The sequence below is a fragment of the Schistocerca nitens genome, chromosome 3, assembly GCF_023898315.1.
Source record: "Schistocerca nitens isolate TAMUIC-IGC-003100 chromosome 3, iqSchNite1.1, whole genome shotgun sequence".
NCBI classification, from domain to species: Eukaryota; Metazoa; Arthropoda; class Insecta; order Orthoptera; family Acrididae; genus Schistocerca; species Schistocerca nitens.
In genome coordinates this window covers 976,386,298-976,406,700 of record NC_064616.1, presented here as the reverse complement: position 1 = coordinate 976,406,700, position 20,403 = coordinate 976,386,298, and the positions used below count along the sequence as shown (strand labels likewise).

Below are 20,403 nucleotides of genomic sequence, written 5' to 3'. Positions count from 1 at the left end.
ATGGGCCAGGACCGCCCCCACCCCATACTGCGAAGCATCTGTAGCCAGGACCAACGGCTTATGGGGATCAAAAGTAGCCAAACAAAGGGCTGACGTGAGGAGGCCCTTCAACGAGGTGAACGCTCGCTCGTATGCAGGCGACCAATCAAAAGGAACATCCTTGTGCAGAAGGCAGTACAGGGGGTGGGCTATAGTGGAAGCCCTGGGAATGAACCTGTGGTAATAAGCTATCTTGCCTAAAAAAGCTTGTAACTCTTTCAGCGAAGTGGGCCGAGGAAGGTTGACGATACCTTGGACCAAACTTCCTAGTGGCTGGATGCCGTGCCGAGATATGGTGTAGCCCACATACTCAATGGACGGTTGGAAGAAGGTTGACTTATGCAGGTTGCAACGCAAGCCCACAGACCTGAATTTGAGAAAGAGGGTGCGAAGGTTGTGCAAGTGTTCCTTCGTGCTGCAGCCTGTGACAATTGTCATCCAGGTAATTAATACAATGAGGGATTGTCGAAGTGACATGCTCAAGATAACGCTGGAATATCGCCGGGGCACTGGATATACCAAAGGCCAACCGCTGGTATTGGTAAAGGCCAAACGGGGTGTTGACGACCGCCAGCCATTTGGAGTCCTCATCAAGTGGTATCTGATGATAAGCCTCCGACAGATCGATTTTCGAAAAATATTGGCCTCCCGCCATGGCGGAGAACAATTCATCAGCACGAGGCAAAGGATCGGTGTCCACCACCAATTGGGAATTAATGGTGGCCTTGAAATCGCCACAAAGACGTAATTTTCCCGAGGGCTTCCTTACAATAACGAGGGGCGAAGCCCACTCACTGGAAGAAATGGGAAGAACGACCCCTAGGGCTGTCAGCCGGTCTAGCTCTTCCTTTACCTGAGGGCGGAGAGCCAAGGGGATCTGCCTCGCACGTAGAAAACGCGGGCGAGCCGACGCCTTCAACATTAAGTGAGCTTCAAAATCTGAAACACGCCCCAGGCGCTCCTCAAAAATATCTGGAAAGTCTGAGATCAAAGATTCCAATGATTGATAGGGAACGTCTTCGGAGACCAACTGTATGGTGTCAGCGATAGAAAAACCGAAAGCTTGAAAGGCATCCAGGCCAAAAAGGTTAGCGGAGCTCGCATCACTGACAACAATAAAAGTAATAGGCCGAGTGACTGATTTGTAAGTCACGCCGGTAGTGAATTGACCCAGTAGGGGAATGAACTGTTTACCATAACCGCATAGACGCCGGTAAACTGGCGCCAACGGGGACGATCCAAGGTCGGAATAAGTTTGTGCATTCAACAACGAAACTGCTGCGCCCTTATCTACTTGCAGTTGTAACCGGCGCGACCGAACCGACACCTCGATAAAGAGTTTGCGTGCCGATGCGTCGGGAGCCTGGCCCGATGAAACTTCCTGAATGTCAACGTCCATGTCCTCTGTACCTGCTTCCTTCGATTCTTTTGAGGCTGAGCGGCAAACTTTAGCAATGTGACCTTTTTTATTACATTTGCGACAAACGGCCCAACGCTGGGGGCACTCTGACCGATCATGGTCTACATAGCCAGATATAGCACGACGCACAGGACGGCAACAGGGGCCTGCGGCCGGAATTCTGTTTACGCGCCGTGCAGGAGCGGCCGTAACGGCCGGATTGTACCACTCGCACGTCGTCCACCCCGGACACAGTGGACGCGGCCACGCCGCCCTGAACCTCCGCGACGTCGCACCACGCTTCCAGCTGTTGACCTGCTGCGTGAGAGACTTCATACGATTGAGTAATGGACAGGACTTCCTCGAGGGAAGGGTCTTCTAACTGCAGGGCCCGTTGCCGGAGCTCCCTATCAGGGGCCGAACGAACAATGACGTCGCGTACCATAACGTGGGTATACGACTCTCGCGACTGCTCCGTGACAAATGACACTTGCGACTAAGACCGTGCTGGGTAGCGGCCCACGCCCGGTAAGACTGATGGGGCTGTTTCTTGCATTAATAGAACTCGACCCTAGCCACCACAACATGCGTGCGGCGGCGATAATATGAAGACAGCAATGAACACAATGTGTCAAAAGACAAGGACGAGGGCTCCTGCAACGGCGCTAGCTGCCGCAAAACTTGATACAGGGAGGGAGATATCCAAGACAAGAAAAGAGCATGACATACCTCCGCATCGGCAACATGAAACGCCTGGAAATGCTGCCAAAGGCGATGTTCATATGCGTCCCAATCCTCCGCCGTCTCGTCATACGGGGGAAAGGGAGGAGGGAACTGCGCCGGAGCAGACGGCGTGGAGAGCAACGCCGGAAGCACTTGTTTCATGGTGGCCATGAGCTCCGTCTGCTGCGCAACCAAAATCCACACCAAATCCTCCATGCCGTGGAGAAGCTGCGAAACCGGAACAACGACGCAACACGCGAAAGAACAACCCTACTCATCGCCAATTGTGTAGCAACACGGTTCACGTTTACGTCGCACTTCACTTAGCGTAGACCGGGACTGTGTCCTAGGCATGCCCGATGTTAACTGACTGGGCACGGCCCGTGCTGCCGGAGTTGTTGTTGTTGTTGTGTTGTTATGCCGGCAGAGGTCGCGTCCAAATTCTCGCGTGCCCTCTGGTGGACGGGACTCTACTTGCGGCAACTACCGTCCGTGACGCGCCGTGCCAATGTGCGCCTCCCGCGATCTTTCTGGTGGCTACTGCAGGGGGGTTATGCGTGCATGTGTTTTATGGGTTCTTCGAGGGCAGAGAACGTAGTTACATGGCAGAGAGCTCTTTGTCCATTTATTTGTTTTCCTTCAACTATGGCTTCCTGTATTTCATATTTTTCCTCTATTAGTATTTTTTGTGTGGGCTGTTGCCATTTTTGAGTTGGTGTCGATTTCTGTTGGTCTCTGGTCAAGACCCATGAGGTATTCTGCAAATGTAGAATTGACAGCTGTTACTTTTCACTGCTCTTCTGTTTTCCGTACACCTAATACTGAAACTTCTGCTTGTCTGACCAATATAAATTGAATTGTAGTCCTGACATGTCAGTTGATAAATACCAGATGAGCCGTGTTTGTCTGTGTTGGTATTGGCTGTCCTTAGTTTTCTCTGCATTGAATTATCTGTTCTGTAGGCTATTTTTAGTCCTTGATTTGTGAGTATGTTGCCTATCCTGTTAGCAGCTTTGTTGAGGTACGTGGCAGTGTACCACTTTGTTTCTTCTTGTGGGAGCTTCTCGTTTGTGTTTGTGTGTGTGTGTGTGTGTGTGTGTGTGTGTGTGTGTGTGTGTGTGTGTGTGTGTGTCACATGTACCTTTCACTTTTGTTTTAATTTTGCAATTCAATTTGTCTGTAACATTTGTGTTGTACCCATTCTCCACAGCTATTTGTTTGATTTTCTGTAGTTCACCTTTGTAGTTGTCTTCGTTGAGTGGAGTATTATTCAGTCTGTGTGTATCTGCATTTTTTGGTAATTTTGTGTTGGGTCAGAGGTTAGCTTTACCCTGTTGCTGTCTTCCAGAAATTTTAGGGTTTTACTTTTGTATTCCTCCTGTTTCATTATTATCATGGTGTTACCCTTGGATACTTTTGTGATGATAGCTATATTGTTTCTAAGTTTATTAATTATTCTCCTGGATTCTTTTCTTCACTTGTTGTTCCTGAAAATATGTTTTCCTTTACTATGCATCTAAGTTGTTCTGCAACATGGAGGATGGCCATATGTCTTCGCGTATTCACCCTGTGAGAGAGCAGGTGGCTGTTCCTTCAGCAGGGTCTGAGCAATCACACGTGGTCAGGGGTTTACTACTTATTGGGAGCTCCAATGTTACGCGTGTTACAGAGCCCTTTAGGAAGATAGTGTTCAAGGCTGGAAAAAAAGCCATTGTTCTCTCGGTATGTCTGCCGAGGGGCCTCGTCTGCGATGTGGAGGCAGCCTTGCTGCAGCTACTGAGCATACAGGGCGCAATCATATGCAAGTTGTGGCTCACATTGGCAGCAACGACACCTGTCGCATAGGTTCTGAGGCCATCCTCAGATCTTACAGGTGGATGGCAAAGGTTGTAAAGATGGCTGTCCTCGCACGCAAGGTGCAAACAGAGCTCGCAATGTGCTGCATTTTTCCCAGAGCTGATTGGGGGTCCTTTGGTAGACGGTGTCAACCGAGGACTTCGTCACCTCTGTGACTGTCTTGGCTGCAGATTACTGGACCTGCATTATTGGCTGGGGATTTGTAGTACTCCCCTTGATAGGTCAGGGTTGCACTACACAAAGGGAGCAGCAACTCGTATAGCAGAGTACTTGTGGAGTCCACAAGGGGTTTATTAGACTAGGCAGTAGTTTGAGGTACTCTCAATAACACACTCTGGTCCATACGCATCTAGGGAAATCAGATTGCATTCAGAGTAAAGACAGTTCAAATGAAAAAGTTTTATCAGTAAACTGTTGAAGTATTCATAACAAAGTTCTCAAATTTACTGCTCTCCAGGAAAGTTCCCAACCTCAAATTATTCTTGGGACTGAAACTTTTTTTTTTTTTTTTTTTTTTTTTTTTTGTTTGTGGTTTTAGGGCGCAAAACTGCTATGGTCATTAGCGCCCGGTCCGTGACTGAGGAAAGAATAAAAACTGAAAATGGAAAACAGCAAAAATGGGAACGAAACTCAAATAATTGGAGACACTAAAAGCAGGGACTGAAACTGGCTAAAACCCAAAATATTTAGTGAATCTTGGAATATTTATTGGAAAGAGAGATTAGATGCTGTAGGAGGGGTAGTGTTCATTGCAGTTGGGAAAAATATTCTCTCTACTGAGTTCGAAATTGAGTGCAATACTGGAGTTATCTGGTCACACATAACAGGTCTAGGTGAAACCAAGTTAATTGCTGGACGTCTTTACTGACTACACTACTCCACTGTGATATTTCTAGAGATGTTCAAAGAAAGTCTATGGTCAGTTGTGCATAAATACCCAGATCTTGATATATTAGTTGGTGGCAACTTTAATCAACTGAGTATAGAATGGAACATGTATGGATTGATTGCAGGGCACACAGAAAGACAATCTTGTGAAGTAGCTTTGAACACATTTTCCAAAAACTGTCTTGAGCAGCTAGTTCAGCAACCCACAAGCAATAGGAGTACCTTGGACCTTGTAGCTAGAAATAAGCTGGACCTTATCGATTGTGTCAGTATGGAGATGGGGATTAGTGATCACGTCAAGATGCCTGGGAGAGTGTCTCTGCTAGAAAGAGCAGATAAGCAGTTGTTGGTATCACACTCAGACAATGAACAGCAATTATTTAGTTCCAGAAAGTTGCCTATAGAGGAACTGTGGGAAAAGTTTGAACATATTATAAATCATGCATTGGACAAGTATGTGCTAAGTAACTGAATTAATGATGAAAAGACCCACCATGGTTTAATAAAGAAATTCAGAAACTGCTGAGGAAGCAAAGGCTGTTGCACTCTAGCTTCAAAAGAGGATGTGCAAATGGTGACAGGCAAAGATTAGTACAAATTCATGTGTCTGTGAAAAGATCTATGCGCGAATCATCCAACAGCTACCACCATCATACCTTGACTAAATATCTGGCAGAGAATCCGAAAAAATACCCAACCTATGTAAAATCTCTATACCTAAGTAAAATCTCTAAACGGGTCTAAGGCTTCCATCCAGTCACTGACCAGTCTGGTTTGACAGTAGAAGACAACAAAAGGAAGGCTAAAGTTTTAAATTCCACTTTTAAGAAATTGTTCACGCAGGAGAAACGTACAAATATACCATCATTTTACCATCGCACAGAGTCCCGTATGGATGCCATAGTAATAAGCATCCCTGGCGTAGAAAAACAACTGAAAGAGTTGAAAACAGATAAGTCACTAGGTCCGGATGGAATCCCAATTCAGTTTTACAAGGTGTACTCTGTGTCACTGGCCACTTAATTTGCATATATCGTGAATCTCTCGACCAGCACAAAGTGCTAAGCGACTGCAAAAAAGTGCAGGCAGCTCCTGTATATAAGAAGGGTAAAAGAACAGACCCACAAATTTTGGTTTGCTACAGAATTCTAGAGCATATTCTGAGTTTGAATATAATAAATTTCCTACAGATCAAAAAGCTCATGTTCAAATCAGCACAGCTTTAGAAAGCATTGCTCATGCAAGACCCAGCTTGCTCTTTTCTCATGATGGGGAGGGGGGGGGGGGGGGGGCGTTATATCAGGAGTGCCACAGGAAGTGTGATAAGGCCATTTTCTATATTCATAAATGATCTGGCAGACAAGGTGGGCAACAAGCTGCAGTTGTTCACTGATGATGCTGTGGTGTACAAGGAAGGTGTCAAAGGTAAGTGACTAAGTTTATACAAGATGGCCTAGACAAAATTTCTAGTTGGTGTGATGAATGGCAGCTGGCTCTTAATGTAAAAAAAAATGTAAGTTAATGCAGATGAGCAGGAAAAACAAACCTGTAATGTTCTGATATATCATTATTGCCCTGTCTGACATAGTCAAATTATTTAAATATCTGGGCATACCACCCTGAAGCAAGATGAAATGGAATGAGCATGTGAGGATTGTGGTAGAGAAGGCAAATGGTCAATAATATGTAATAGTTCAGTACCATTCTTGACATTATGTTGACTGCTACCTTCTTCCAGTAACTGAGAGTTTTCCTCTCATCCAAAAGTGGACAAGAAAAAAGTACTGGATTCTTCCCAGATTTCCTGGGTAGAAAAACACTTTTCACTGGGTGAAAATACACTTTTCCACCATAAGTGACAGTATACATTCCCATGGTGATGTAAAACTTACCAATCATACAAATGGTACAGGTTTTATATTCACCTGTGATGTGCTTTTGTCAGCCAATCATAATTCATGTCACATGAGCTCGCAGCCAATGACAGCACATATTCAGAGCATAATGCAATGTAGTCATCCATCCAATAGCAATGCCACTGTTAAGTAACACGAACACACAAACAGAAAAAGTTCGTCATTTAAATTAATATAGCTATATAATATAGCTACAAGAAAAGCTAAGCTTTCACAAGTAATATAGTTTTATTTTTTTCCTTGCAAGTGTTATTCATTAAGATATATCAAACATATATGTGCCAGCAAAATTTTAAATAATGACCTAAATAGCTGGTATTCTACACCCGAAATTTTTTTTAAGTGGCTGGTTCTCAAAGAAGTGCTAAGTTGTGAAAGAGACTCAAATGATCTGTGATTTAAGAAATTCATTGCATGTTCTCACACATAATGTAATTCATATTGTGTAAAAGGAAATTTACTTTGAAAGTAATGCTTCTTGAATCACCAATCGCAATATTTTCCCGCAACCTGTTAGAAATACATTCATTTGAGCAGTTGCCAGAGAGCATCAAAAAACAGACGTTACTGTGATTACACAGCTAAGATGATGTACTCTTCGTGTGTACTGGTGCATCATGTGACCATGTGCACCATTGCAACATGCTGTTCGGAGGGGCATACCAAGTAATTCTACTTAAGGCAATTGTTTTATCATATCCTATCCAGACAAGGAATGCAAATTAAGAAAGCTGTCCTTGGCATAACATTCATTTCAAAACTACACTCTACAACTCACACTCAAACTTTATAAAAAATTAAAAATTTTATCTGGGAAGCCAAGAAACTGTATAAGTGGCAGTTTTTGTTTGACTCCAGGAGTAAATATAAAGCCTTGTGGGGAGTTACAATGATAAAACATGGTGTACTACCAGTCTATACTTTATTGAAGAATGGTGTTCTGTAAATTTAAGGCATAAACAACAGAAATTAAGAAATAACGTCAAGCCTTGAGGAGATACCGAACAAGTGTTGAAACACGTCTTGTGATCGAAAAACACGAGTTTCAAGGAAAGCAGGTTTTTAAAATCCAGCTACAGTTGTCAACATATTTGAAATAAAGCATTTCATTCAATTCTACTGACCAAAGTTGCATGCTTAGTCACCTTCAGGTGAACACTTACATATGTTCATACATATTTAGCATTGAGATATCTTACATTATGACGTAAAAGAAACAGGACATCAGTGAATACTCCACAAGTACTGAAATGTGCAATTTGGCTTAAAGTGCATATTTGCATGTCCAGGTTCACACTGATGTACGTCCCTACTTGGTATTAAGCTTTTCAGGACGCCGATTTTCTTGGAGTATCAGTACTACATTACCTCTTGTTTGATTCTTTGTTATGGAGAAATCAGAAGATGAAAACATGCACTTGACATTCAGCAAACAGCTAAACCTAGCCAATAGTGTGGAACGAAACACTTCATTTCAAATAAACTGACTGCCTTTATGGAAAAGATCAATACAAGCAAACTTCCTTTAACGAACTGAAAAAAACTTCTTTGTTCTGCAAGACAATTAATGCTTGATTGCCAATAATGTGGAAATAAAATAAGAATCAGTAAACTGAAACTAACAACATATTTTAGCCTTCTGAAATTATGTGGATGTACTTTAATTCACTTAATAGCTCCCAGCCACAAAAATATGTTTTGTTCTCATTTGACACGAGAGCTGTAAATGAAGAGAAAACAGCATAAAATCACAAAACGTAAAAACGGGTCATGTGGCTACTACTCCCCATTATAACTCTGACTGCTCTGCACTTGTGCAAATCTGGCAGACTGGGCACGGCAGAAAAACATTTCTGGGTGGCATCCGACAGCTCGCTGCTACTGCTTATGCTACTAACAGCCATACTTCAAGTAGCCAGAAGTGGGAGAAGGTGCCACCCATACGTAACTTCAGCCCTGTGCACGTGCACGAGCCTGCTGGCAACTGCTCAGATGAACCTAATGTAAACAGTTGTGGCGGCAAGCTCACCGAAAGTAGTTTCTAGTTACGAAGTATTGCACAGTCTTCGTCTTAAAGCCTTTGACACACTTTGCTGTCGACAGACATTTCTGTGTGCACTGTGTTTTGTTGTTGTAAATAGCATATTTTCATGGCCATAACATTTTTATTTTATTGTTATTTGCTGATTTCTGTTTTATTGCTGCAGCATTATTCTGCACTAGTGGGCTAAAGTAAAATTTGTTGTTAGCATATCAATCCTTACCAGTCAAAACTACAAAAATTTAACTGAAAACTAAAACAATGAAAAATTTCTGTACTTCTAATAAACTCCCAGGTTTTTCCCAGTTTTCTCCCGGATGAAAGACTTCCCGAACTTTTCCCATTTGTCCCAGGGTGTATACACCCTGTCATAGCATGATCAGGGCATTCTGCAAACATTTCCTGAAGCATTTCAGCTACTATTACAGCTACTCAACCAACGATCAATAAAAGCACCCTATTACCACGTTTGATCTATCACTGATACCTCGGGCTAAATTATTTCAATTTTGGAATCTGTAAAAACCCTACTAAATATGAGGCTCTTTACAGCAATAATTAAGTTTCCAGCACTAGAGTCTAGCCTATCTGTTAATGTATATTCCCAACGGAATTTAAGAATTCTCTACTATTCACTCCTTGTTTCAGCCTATTTTCTGCTCCAATAACTGCGTGTGCATAGTTAATACATGAAATTAATTCTGGGACATTATCTTGGATACTCCTGCAGTTCATTAATACTCTTTCTGAACTGCACGAGTGAATGTACCATTCTAGAAAAAAATTCTTCTTGCCCGTTCAGATTAATAAAAATATAATAAATCAATAAAAAGAAGTAAAATTTTCATCCAAAGTGTTGATCATCAATTTCTTAAGCACTTTTGTTCCATACACTGTGTTCCTTTCAGAACAATTACACTTAGTTTCAGAAACTAGATTTCTAATAAGTACATACTTTTCCCACGGGTGGAGTGATGTGAGGAAACTAACAACAGCCTCATCCAGAAAAGGGAAGCGAGCTTGACAGCCATGATCAGCAACAACCCGATCATCTCTTCCAAGATTCCGAGACGAAATATTGTCTAAATCTGACTTCAACATCTCTTGCAGTGCTGGCCATCCACCAGTCCGGAGTGCGGATCTGTGTCGACGATAACCACCCAGTTGTTCATCTGCACCCATGCCAATTAGAAGGATCTGCAACATTCAAGTTGAATCTGTTTGTCTAAATCACATCCTATTTACATAAAAATGTAAGCAAAATAATTTTAACATACTAGCTTTCCACTGTTACTTGCAGTATCACTTTCTGTGAGCTCATAAAAAAAGAACCCACATAGAACTTCAATCTGAAATAAACAGCTAATAGGGCAAAAATTCTTGACCACTTTTTAAATGATCTCCACTACTCGTGTTATATTGTCATTTTTTAATTTCTTCTACAACCTTTAATGAATGATCATATGAAAAGGAGAAGATATGCATGATGAGCAGTTAAAAAACAGAAAGGAAGGAAGAAAGAAAGAAAAAATCATTGTACGATTTCAGTTTCAATTCTTATGTTACAAAATCGTGTGAGGAAATGGTTTCTTGAGTAATGTTTGGATGATACTGGTATAATCACCAGCGTTATTAATTATTTATTTACTTCAACCCTTTTAAAAACTACAGACAGAGTTTTCTCAAACAAAAAAGGAATTATTCATATTGATTACATTGCAAACAGGAAAAAATAACTGGTGAAAAACCCATAGATAGTTAGTCTCATGTGCCATGCGGATCATTTGTACAATTAATTGTAATGATGAGGAACAAGTCATTTACACCTGCATTACACATTCATATCTAAATACAAAGGGTACTAAGAAAGTTTTGCAATATGATGCAACAATAAGTCGCAGGAGGCTGATTGTTGCTGTGTTCTGAGAAAACTTCATACTTTCATTGCAGCCGCTGTGCCAGTCTGTGACAACAGTCATTTAGCAGGGTTAGTTTGAAGTGCTTGTTATGGCATCATGGTCAAGAAGTGAGACTCTGGCAGTTCTGCAGTACAACTTCACGCTTGGTTTAAACATAGGCCAGTGCTTTGAAGAAATGACTCTTGCACTAAGTGACGTGTGTACAGATCGTACAACTACATTCAAGTGGTACAGAAAATTCCAAGAGGAAATTTCACTCTAGAGGACACGGAAAGGACAGGAATGCCACGATCATCAGTTACAGAGGAAAACATTGATTCTGTGAGGAAAATGCTAGACAAAGACAGGCGAGTGACCTATAAGCAGACAGAGGATATTTTATGGCTAAATGCACCAGCAATTCGTTCGATTCTGCATGATCAATTGCAAGTACAGAAAGTTTGTTGTCTCTGGGTGCCACATAGACCGACGGAAGTGCAGATGACACAACATGTGACTTGGTGCCAGGAGATGTCAAAGAAGTTTTCTAAGGGACAATCTCAGTATGCAAATAACATCATGACAGGTGATGAGACTAGGCTGTACTATTATAACATGCTGACTAAGACTCAAAATGAAGTCTTGGTCTTGAAGATGACGACACACCCATAGTTGTCAGAAAATCCTGATCAGTAAAGAAGAAAATCATAGCATTTTTATTTTTATCTTTTTTCTTCAAATCAAGTACATTTGTAAAGCATGATGTTTTGCACACACAGAAGACAGTAACAGCTATGTGGAACACTGAACAGTGTCTGCCCAAAGTCATGCAATCTGATGGTGTTCCTTGTATTTGTACACTAGTACAAGGCCAATGAATTAAGTCTGATAAATGTAAGCAACGTTAAATTTGCATCCCATTATTGCTCAATGTTTTTAAAACAGTAGAGCATGCATTTACTGGCTATCTAAATACAGAAAAACATTTGGAATCATGTGGCATATAGATAAAGTCAGAGGAGAAGAGTAAAAAGTTCTCTGGTTGGTTAGTTGTGTGTTAATGAAAAATATTTGTGGTATCTCACTACGATATGGAACTGGAAGGGGGGGAGGAGGAAAAGGGGGGGGGAGGAGAGAGAGAGAGAGAGGGAGTTTGGCAGTTCCCTTTAATATCTAACTAGCTTTCTGCTTTCCTTTTTAACTATTCCTGATAGATTTTATTTTATTATCTAAACTGTTAATTTTGGATATTATACAGAGCTTTTTTCAGTTTTAATCGCTTTCCTCAAGACAGCACAGTACGCCTTGCAATATGAATTTAGTCCTACCTCTTTGTTTGTCCTAAACATTTCACATTTGATTTGATTTATCATACAAAGATAATCTCACAATGACATACAATTATTTGTCATAATGCACTGAAAATCAAAAGCTAGAAGTACACAAATACAAAACATATAAGAATGCTTTTAAGAGCACAGGACAGGTGGTCAGCTGTGATCATGACGAAAGAACCATCCCGGGATTTGCCTGGGACAATTTCAGAAAACTAAATTAGACAGAGCACATTCCATTCTCTCAAATATCAGGTCAGTGTCTTAATAACTGCACTGCTTCGTTCAGTTTGTTCCTACTATATAATTTTTTCTTTTCCTTGAACACAATATTTTGAATCCTTCATTAAGGGGGGGTTTATTATCTTTTGGTTCAAAAAATCGATTTTTTTTAATTGCGTATTTGGATCCATAAAAGTGTTTAGAATCCACCCCTGAAACAATTTTTCCAAATACGGAACGGACATGTTTGTTATTCGCGGTTGAACAAAAAGAAATGCACCAGCCTGAAATCGGCCTTTTTCATGCACCAGTTCTTTTTTTATTTCGGAGGATGAGTTATTGTACCGCTGCTTGGGAGGAAACACAAAATTCAAATGAAAATGTGTTTGGAAATTAGCCCCCAAGCATTTGCATTCTGGTGCAAAGACTGGAGATTGCGGCTTTCCTGTCGGTGAGCAGCTTCAACGAAGGGTATTAAGCAATTCTGAAGATCATGACAACAATGGACGTCACCCTGGGACTATTCGACACAGTTCACCAAGCATTCTGACGACCACCGGATTCCAAGGGCTGAAAACTGCTTCTCACCAGCCGTACAAGCGGCTCTGTAGCAGCACAGGATGGCCCAGATTGAGCAGAACGCCCACTATAAGGAAGAGGAAGGACTAATTTATGGAACCTGAACAGCAGACTGAACGTACGTTGCATAATGTTGCATTTATATGTAGGCAAAACTTCAAACACATTTTTCTCAAAATGACTTTTTTTTATCGCGCGGTATAGTAACTTCAAATCTACGGAACCAATTGGCATGATTCTTTGTTTCTGACAAAGCTAACTAAATTGTCTACGAGTTGTGCCACTTTTATTCCAATCCATTAACTATAAATATTTTTACTTGGTTGACGAAGTAGAAAAATCGATGAAAAAAAAACCTTTTTTTTTTCAAATGGCTGCCATTTTTTTCCTATGGTCCAAATAACTTAAGCGAGGTACAACTCCTAATGAATCTTATATACTTCGCTAATGTCAACTCAATTTTGATTTCAGACAAGCCGGCTGACCTGTGACATACCGTGCGTTTAGGTCTAAATCGAAATTTTGTTTCGTTCCGATGGCACTTCCGCCTTTGCTCTTTGACATTTCCAGTCGAAAAAATTCCAGTTTGTACAGGAAATATCAATAAACATTTTGACCAAATTTGACATTGATATCTATAACACATCCCAAGAAAAAAATTCTCAAAGAACACGCTTTTTTCAGGCCAAAGATAGTAAACCTCCCCTTAATCCATGTTTTTGTCTAGTGCTGTATGTTACTGTACATACAAATTGGGAGAAAAAAATGTTAGTAGGTGCCTAGATTGCAAAAGAAGTATGTTGGGACAGCCATACTATTCACTTGATGTGAAACTTAAGACTTTCACTGATTCCTGCATCTAAAGTAACTAGTAGCTTTCGAATACAATTAAAGGTTATGGTAAGCATAGGAAGATATTTTTCAGATCTTCCAGAACTGCACTTAAGGGATGGAATCATCTCATTGGAGGCACCTTTTACAGGATTATATGGCCTAAAAGTGTACTGCATCTAAAAACGTGAGCATTTTACGTAGGAAGTGAAGTATTTCTCTGCCACGACGAAATATTTTATCCTTTGTACATGGTGGCACAGCTAAAATTAGGAGAGAGAGATATGCACTGTAGCCTGAAGTTAAAGTTAACAGTTCATGTCACTCCATTAATCCATTTATTAACTGCTTGTGTCTTAGGACATTACATGTATACCAATCCAACAGATTAAAGTTATGTTACAGTTAGCATCCCCCACGCACAGAAAAGGCACTTGGCATAACTAATAATATATACTCATGTTTAACTGTATCTGGCTTATTTAAAAAAAAAAAAAAGAAAGAAAAAAAGAAAAAAAAGAAAAAAGAGCAATTATATTTACTCTGGATGGTGATGAACAGAGCATATTTTGGTCACAATCAAGCAGACTTCCCTGTCCTCTACTGGCAAACCATAGAGCACAGCCCAGTGACTCATCTAAAACAGTTTTAAGAGGATGTATGAGATCAGAAATTCTTTGGAGACATCTGTTCTTCAACTCCTCTCGTGTCACATCCACCTACAATCAGAAACAAAAACAAATTAATTAAGTGCTCAACTATGTCAGGTTGTAATAACAACATTGTTTGGTGGGCGTAGTTACGAAAAGTATGATGGCATATTAACCTATAAAAAGCCATTAACAAACAAAAAAGAACAATAATAATTAACTTACTGACTAAAGTTTACACTTAACAATTTACTGCTGACAATGCATGGCTAATAACAGAAATTTTTAATGTATGTTATTGTACAGTAGAAGCAAATGTCATCCACTAAAAGTATGTTCAGCGTTACATTTAAAAAAAAAAAAAAAAACTGCACCAAGACACTTATTCAAAGTTCCTTTACTTATGCTAGAAAATGAAGAATGAACATCTCTAACAAGTACACAGAAACACATTACTTGCATGGGGGCACTAACTGAGGGCAGCAAAGGCAATTCAAAGCATCATGCTGTGGGCTTCATGGGAGCAACATAGGGAACCCATACCAACTGTACTCGACTTGAAAGAATGGTTTGTTGATGCAAATATACAACTGGGATAGTGACATGCTCCTACAGCATAAACAAAAACTATTAACAGAACTTCAGTTAACTGGTAATATGAGATAAAATGGACTTTTTGTTCCATAGATCCATAGTGAGGAGACGCTCAAGGATGCAGAACATGTCATGGCCTTAAGGAAGTTGATGGTCCTTCTGAAGAAATGGCCAACACACTGGAAATGAAGTTTAACCTGTGTATTAACGCTAATATCTGCAGTCCAGGTAAGGTACATATGCTCTCAACAGACTGGTTCCAGACACCCAGGATGTACATATTCACATCTGTATTATCACATCATAAAAACAACTATTCCTAATTTCACTGCAACCACTTTATAAATTAGGACCAATGATGCACCCAGACTGTTAGCTAGGACTATCAGGAACTATTTTCTGAAATCTGGTTTACAAACAAGGATTTTGAATGCCAACTTCTCTCTCAGCAGCTGTTACATACATTCCATCACCAATTGTACAGTGAATGAAAACTGAAAGGAACAATTATGCAAACATGTGTTAACTGTTAAGAACAGCTTCTACAGTGGCCTCATTTACAGCCATTTGTAGCTATGGCATCAAACAGGAGACAGACAACTACCCGATTTTATCAGGCAGTAATGTCCACAAGCAACTCGAAGCAATATGCTAATGGAATAGGACATAGAATTCCTAACATTAATATAAGGTGGTTTATAGAATACATACGTAAAAGTAGTAGAGCCTTGTGTGTTGGACACAGTTTCTAGTGACCCTACAACTCTGGTGTCAGTCATGTGGACACATATGTTAGGAGTTGTTTCCAGAGTGTCACACCTCGTATTACTATGTTGGGGAGATGTGCTCTTCCAAGAAAATTACCTATCACACAGTCCAAGATTACTGTCAGCTTTCTTGGCCAACATGATCACCAGACCTGTTCCTAACTGAGATTGTAAGTGACATATAACCATCTGGTCTGGTTTGCAGGATTGACATAGTGAGGTGATATCATAAACCTCCAAGATTTTCTGGGCTGTTAATGAACTGTTTTGTACCTGATTAAGACTACACAAGATACTGAAATTTTTTCCTTAGATATCTGTCCATTTATGACTATTACACTTGTACAAGTTAAGAATAAATCATCATTTACACAGGAAAATTGCTTCATTGAGTTCTAGTTTCATTTTCCATGGATGAATATCAATGATGATGATGATGATGATGATGATGATGATGATGATGGTGGTGGTGGTTTGTGGGGTACTCAGCATCGTGGTCATCACTGCCTGTACAAGATCCGAATCTTTCCATTTCCAGTCTCGGCACTTTCCGAATGATAACGAGGTTATGAGGACAACACAAACACCCAGTCCCTGGGCGAAGAAAATCCCCGACTTGGCCAGGTATCGAACCCGGCACCTTGTGATCCAGAGGCAGCAATGCTAACCAATAGGATTCCTGTGAAACACAATAGCTCTTTATTCGCATGAAGTGTTGAATGCTATTGACAAGGAATTTAAGATCGATTCGGTATTTCTGGATTTCCGGAAGGCTTTTGACACTGTACCACACAAGCGGCCTGTAGTGAAATTGTGTGCTTAAGGAATATCGTCTCAGTTATGTGACGGGGATTTATGATTGCCTGTCAGAGAGGTCACAGTTCGTAAGAACTGACGGAAAGTCATAGAGTAAAACAGACGTGATTTCTGGCATTCCCCAAGGTAGTGTCATAGGCCCCTTGCTGTTCCTTATCTATGTGAATGATTTGGGAGACAATCTGAGCAGCCGTCTTAGGTTGTTTGCAGATGATGCTGTCATTTATCAACTAATAAAGTCATCAGAAGATCAACACAAATTGCAAAATGATTTAGAAAAGATATCTGAATGGTGTGAAAATTGGCAGTTGACCCTAAATAACGAAAAGTGTGAGGTCATCCACATAAGTGCTAAAAGGAATTCGTTGAACTTTGGTTACACGATAAATCAGTCTACTCCAAAAGCCATAAATTCAACTAAATACCTAGGTATTACAATTATGAACAACTTAAATTGGAAGGAACACATAGAAAATGTTGTGGGGAAGGCTAACCAAAGACTGTGTTTTACTGGCAGGACACTTAGAAAATGTGACAGATCTACTAAGGAGACTGTCTACATTACGCTTGTCCATCCTCATTTCGAATACTGCTGCACGGTGTGGGATCCTTACCAGATGAGACTGATGGAGTACATCGAAAAGGTTCAAAGAAGGGCAGCACATTTTCTATTATCACAGAAATGATACAGGATTTGGGTTGGGCATCATTAAAAGAAAGACATTGTTCGTTGCGACGGAGTCTTCTCACGAAATTCCAATCGCCAACTTTCTCCTCTGAATGCAAAAATATTTTGCTGACACCGACCTACATACGGAGAAATGATCATCATGATAAAATAAGGGAAATCAGAGTTCGTACGGAAAGATATAGCTGTTCGTTCTTTCAGCGTGCTATACGAGATTTTCACTCTGCAGTGGAGTGTGCGCCGATATGAAACTTCCTGGCACATTAGAACTGTGTGCCGGACCGAGACTCGAACTTGGGACCTTTGCCTTTCGTGGGCAAGTGCTCTACCAACTGAGCTACCCAAGCACAACTCACAACCCGTCCTCACAGCTTTACTTCTGCCAGTATCTCGTCTCCTACCTTCCAAACTTTACAGAAACTCTACTGCGAAACTTGCAGAAATAGCACTCCTGAAAGAAAGGATACTGCGGAGACATGGCTTAGCCACAGCCTGGGGGATGTTTCCAGAACAAGATTTTCACTCTGCAGCGGAGTGTGCGCTGATATGGAACTTCACAGGAGGGCTTCTGTAAAATTTGGAATGTACGAGACGAGATACTGGCAGAAGTAAAGCTGTGAGGATGGGGCGTGAGTCGTGCTTGGGTAGCTCAGTTGGTAGAGCACTTGCCCGCGAAAGGCAAAGGTCCTGAGTTCGGGTTTCAGTCCGGCACACAGTTTTAATCTGCCAGGAAGCTTCAATTGTGAAGATGGTTCGAAGAACCCTCTGCCAGGCACTTAAATGTGATTTGCAGAGTATCAATGTAGATGTAGATGTAGACCACGAGCTGTGGACGATGAACATCAATGAATATCTCGTTGTATCCGTATTCTCTTTAAGGGGCTCCGGAAAGGCTCAAAATCATGAAAAGTTCAATTTTTACTTTTTTGCGTTTTCTGAATCTGCAGACTATTACCTTTTAATAGATATATAATTTATTCAATTCCGAAGACTACAACTATTTTTAAATTTTTTTTGAAATGTGTTCTACATGGGCGTGACCTACTGTGGCGCTGTTAAACTGCTGTCAAATGGTGTTATTATTAACGTCCGTGTTCATCAGGTACATTTTAGTGATGTGAGATAAAGTATGTGTTGTGGCTAACCTGTGATGGTTCAATATATATCGCTGGTGTGATTGTCGATTGTTTCATGTTTATTTACTCTGTCGTTATCTCGAAAATATTCGTAATTAATTCTGTTTCTTGAGTCTCTGTTTTGTTGAAGTATAATAATGAGTAAACGTAAAGTTATTAGAAATCCTCTGAAGGCTTTTAAGAAAAGGAGAAATGTTGGAAAGCCAAAGGTATGTGTTATTACTGTAAACAATAAAGACGATGAAAATCCCCAACATAGCTTGTGTCCCAAAGAAGAAGACAGTTGGTGTAAATATAACAAAGGATTGCTAACTGGTGAAGTGTACACTTATAAGCATAGTCTGCCTCATGCAATAATGGAGGTGATAAAACCTATTTTCAGAGACTTAGCAGCACCTGAACTGTTGAAAAAGTGTATTCACGGAAAAACTCAAAACCCCAATGAAAGTGTAAATAGTGTTATATGGTCGAGAATCCCCAAGACTGTATTTGTTGGAATAGAAACACTTCACTTTGGTGTGTATGATGCTGTTGCGACTTTCAATGATGGCAACATTATAAGGTGCAAGGTATTTAGAGATATGGGAATGAAGATAGGTTCTAACATGGTACGAGCGATGCTTCCTTTAGTCAAGGAACGCCTTCGGGCTGCAGACAGGGCTGTAAAGAGTCTAGAAATACAAGCAAGAGTAAACAGGAGGAGGAACAAAAGGAAGCTGGAGGAGGAGTTTGCAGAGGATGAAGATAATCCATCCTATGGACCTGGAATGCACTAAAAAGTTAATCCAATCTTTGTCGCTCGATTCCCAAAACTTTTATTTTCTCATACTAATTACATGTTTTCTAAGGATCTTCCAAACATATTTGTTTCAAACTTTCAGTAAATGTTACACAGTACCTTCTGCATAATTTAACACAGCCTTTTTCCAAAAAACTGTATATTTTTGAATATATAAATAAAAAATTGCAAAAAAATGTTGTGAATTTTCATTACAATTGAAAAAAATCATCTTTAATAACTGAACTAAAATTTTGTAAAATCCCTGTGTTAAGTTGTAGCCCATATTCCAATAAATAATCTGTAAAAAGTTCAACTTCCTACCTCAAATACTTTGTGAGGAAAGATGTAATTTATAAGCGTTATTTTAACATTGCAAGTATAGGGCATTCCGGAGCCCCTTAAATGACCCACACAGTGTGCTTATGAGTCATCCATGTTTCATTTACTGTTGGATGGAAAGTAAAGGAGTGTGGATGGAATGGGGAAAATTCTGTTTCATTAACACTTTTAATTTTTGTTTTGTCTTAACAACTCATCTGGTCAAATGGAATATTTTATTCCTTATTTTGCAGCCTAAAGAGACAAACACAATACATATGAACCTTTCTATTTCACTTTGTGTTCAAGATTCTTTATTAAGCCCATGTAACCAAAATGGCTTCCCAATATAATATTTACTGTTATTAAAAATGTATGATAATTTTTAAATATGGATTCTTAAATATTCAGAGTAATACTGCGCATATTCATGAACTCTATTCCACTGCAAAATGGATGTGCCAACACCCAACAGTATAGTTTAACTCTACAGGCATTTAAAGGGTTTGGACTGGAAAAAAGGGCAGAGTTTGTTAACTGTAGTACACAGTGTGTAATTGGGATGTCTAACTTAACTTTCCATGTGGTACTGTGTTGTTTGGTGTCCTCCTTTACATCAAACTCCTTCATGGCAGTAACTGTAAGTATATTCAAATCGAGAGAGAGAGCGAGAGAGAGAGAGAGAGAGAGAGAGAGAGAGAGAGAGAGAGTAGCACTATTCTGTGGGACCAACTTTGCACACCATTCTAACTAAGCGCACAGGACAAAAAATTTGTCACTCCCAGGAGACACCACCCTAATACTGTGTAACATGCCTCTAGCCTTGATTACGATCCCAATCAGTCAAGAAAGAAAGCCCTTAAGTTTCTTTACACATGCCGTACTCAATTGAACCTAAAGTTCCTACAAAGCTACCAAATGGTACA

The 20,403-nt window shown here is 40.3% G+C and overlaps 1 protein-coding gene across 5 annotated transcripts in view; it reads right to left on the bottom strand.

Moving 5' to 3' along the window:
* LOC126249040 (asparagine synthetase domain-containing protein 1) overlaps window positions 1–20,403 on the bottom strand; it is a 72,845-nt gene that overhangs the window by 10,248 nt on the left and 42,194 nt on the right. For all 5 annotated transcript variants that reach the window (XR_007545594.1, XM_049950668.1, XM_049950666.1 and 2 more), the window contains exons 5-6: window positions 14,270–14,446; window positions 9,819–10,060 (exon numbers count right to left, since the gene is read on the bottom strand). Coding sequence is in view for 4 of the 5 variants with exons in the window: in XM_049950668.1 (XP_049806625.1) it covers window positions 9,819–10,060; window positions 14,270–14,446 (419 nt within the window). In the remaining variant the exon portion in view is untranslated. The remainder of the gene's footprint in view (window positions 1–9,818; window positions 10,061–14,269; window positions 14,447–20,403) is intronic.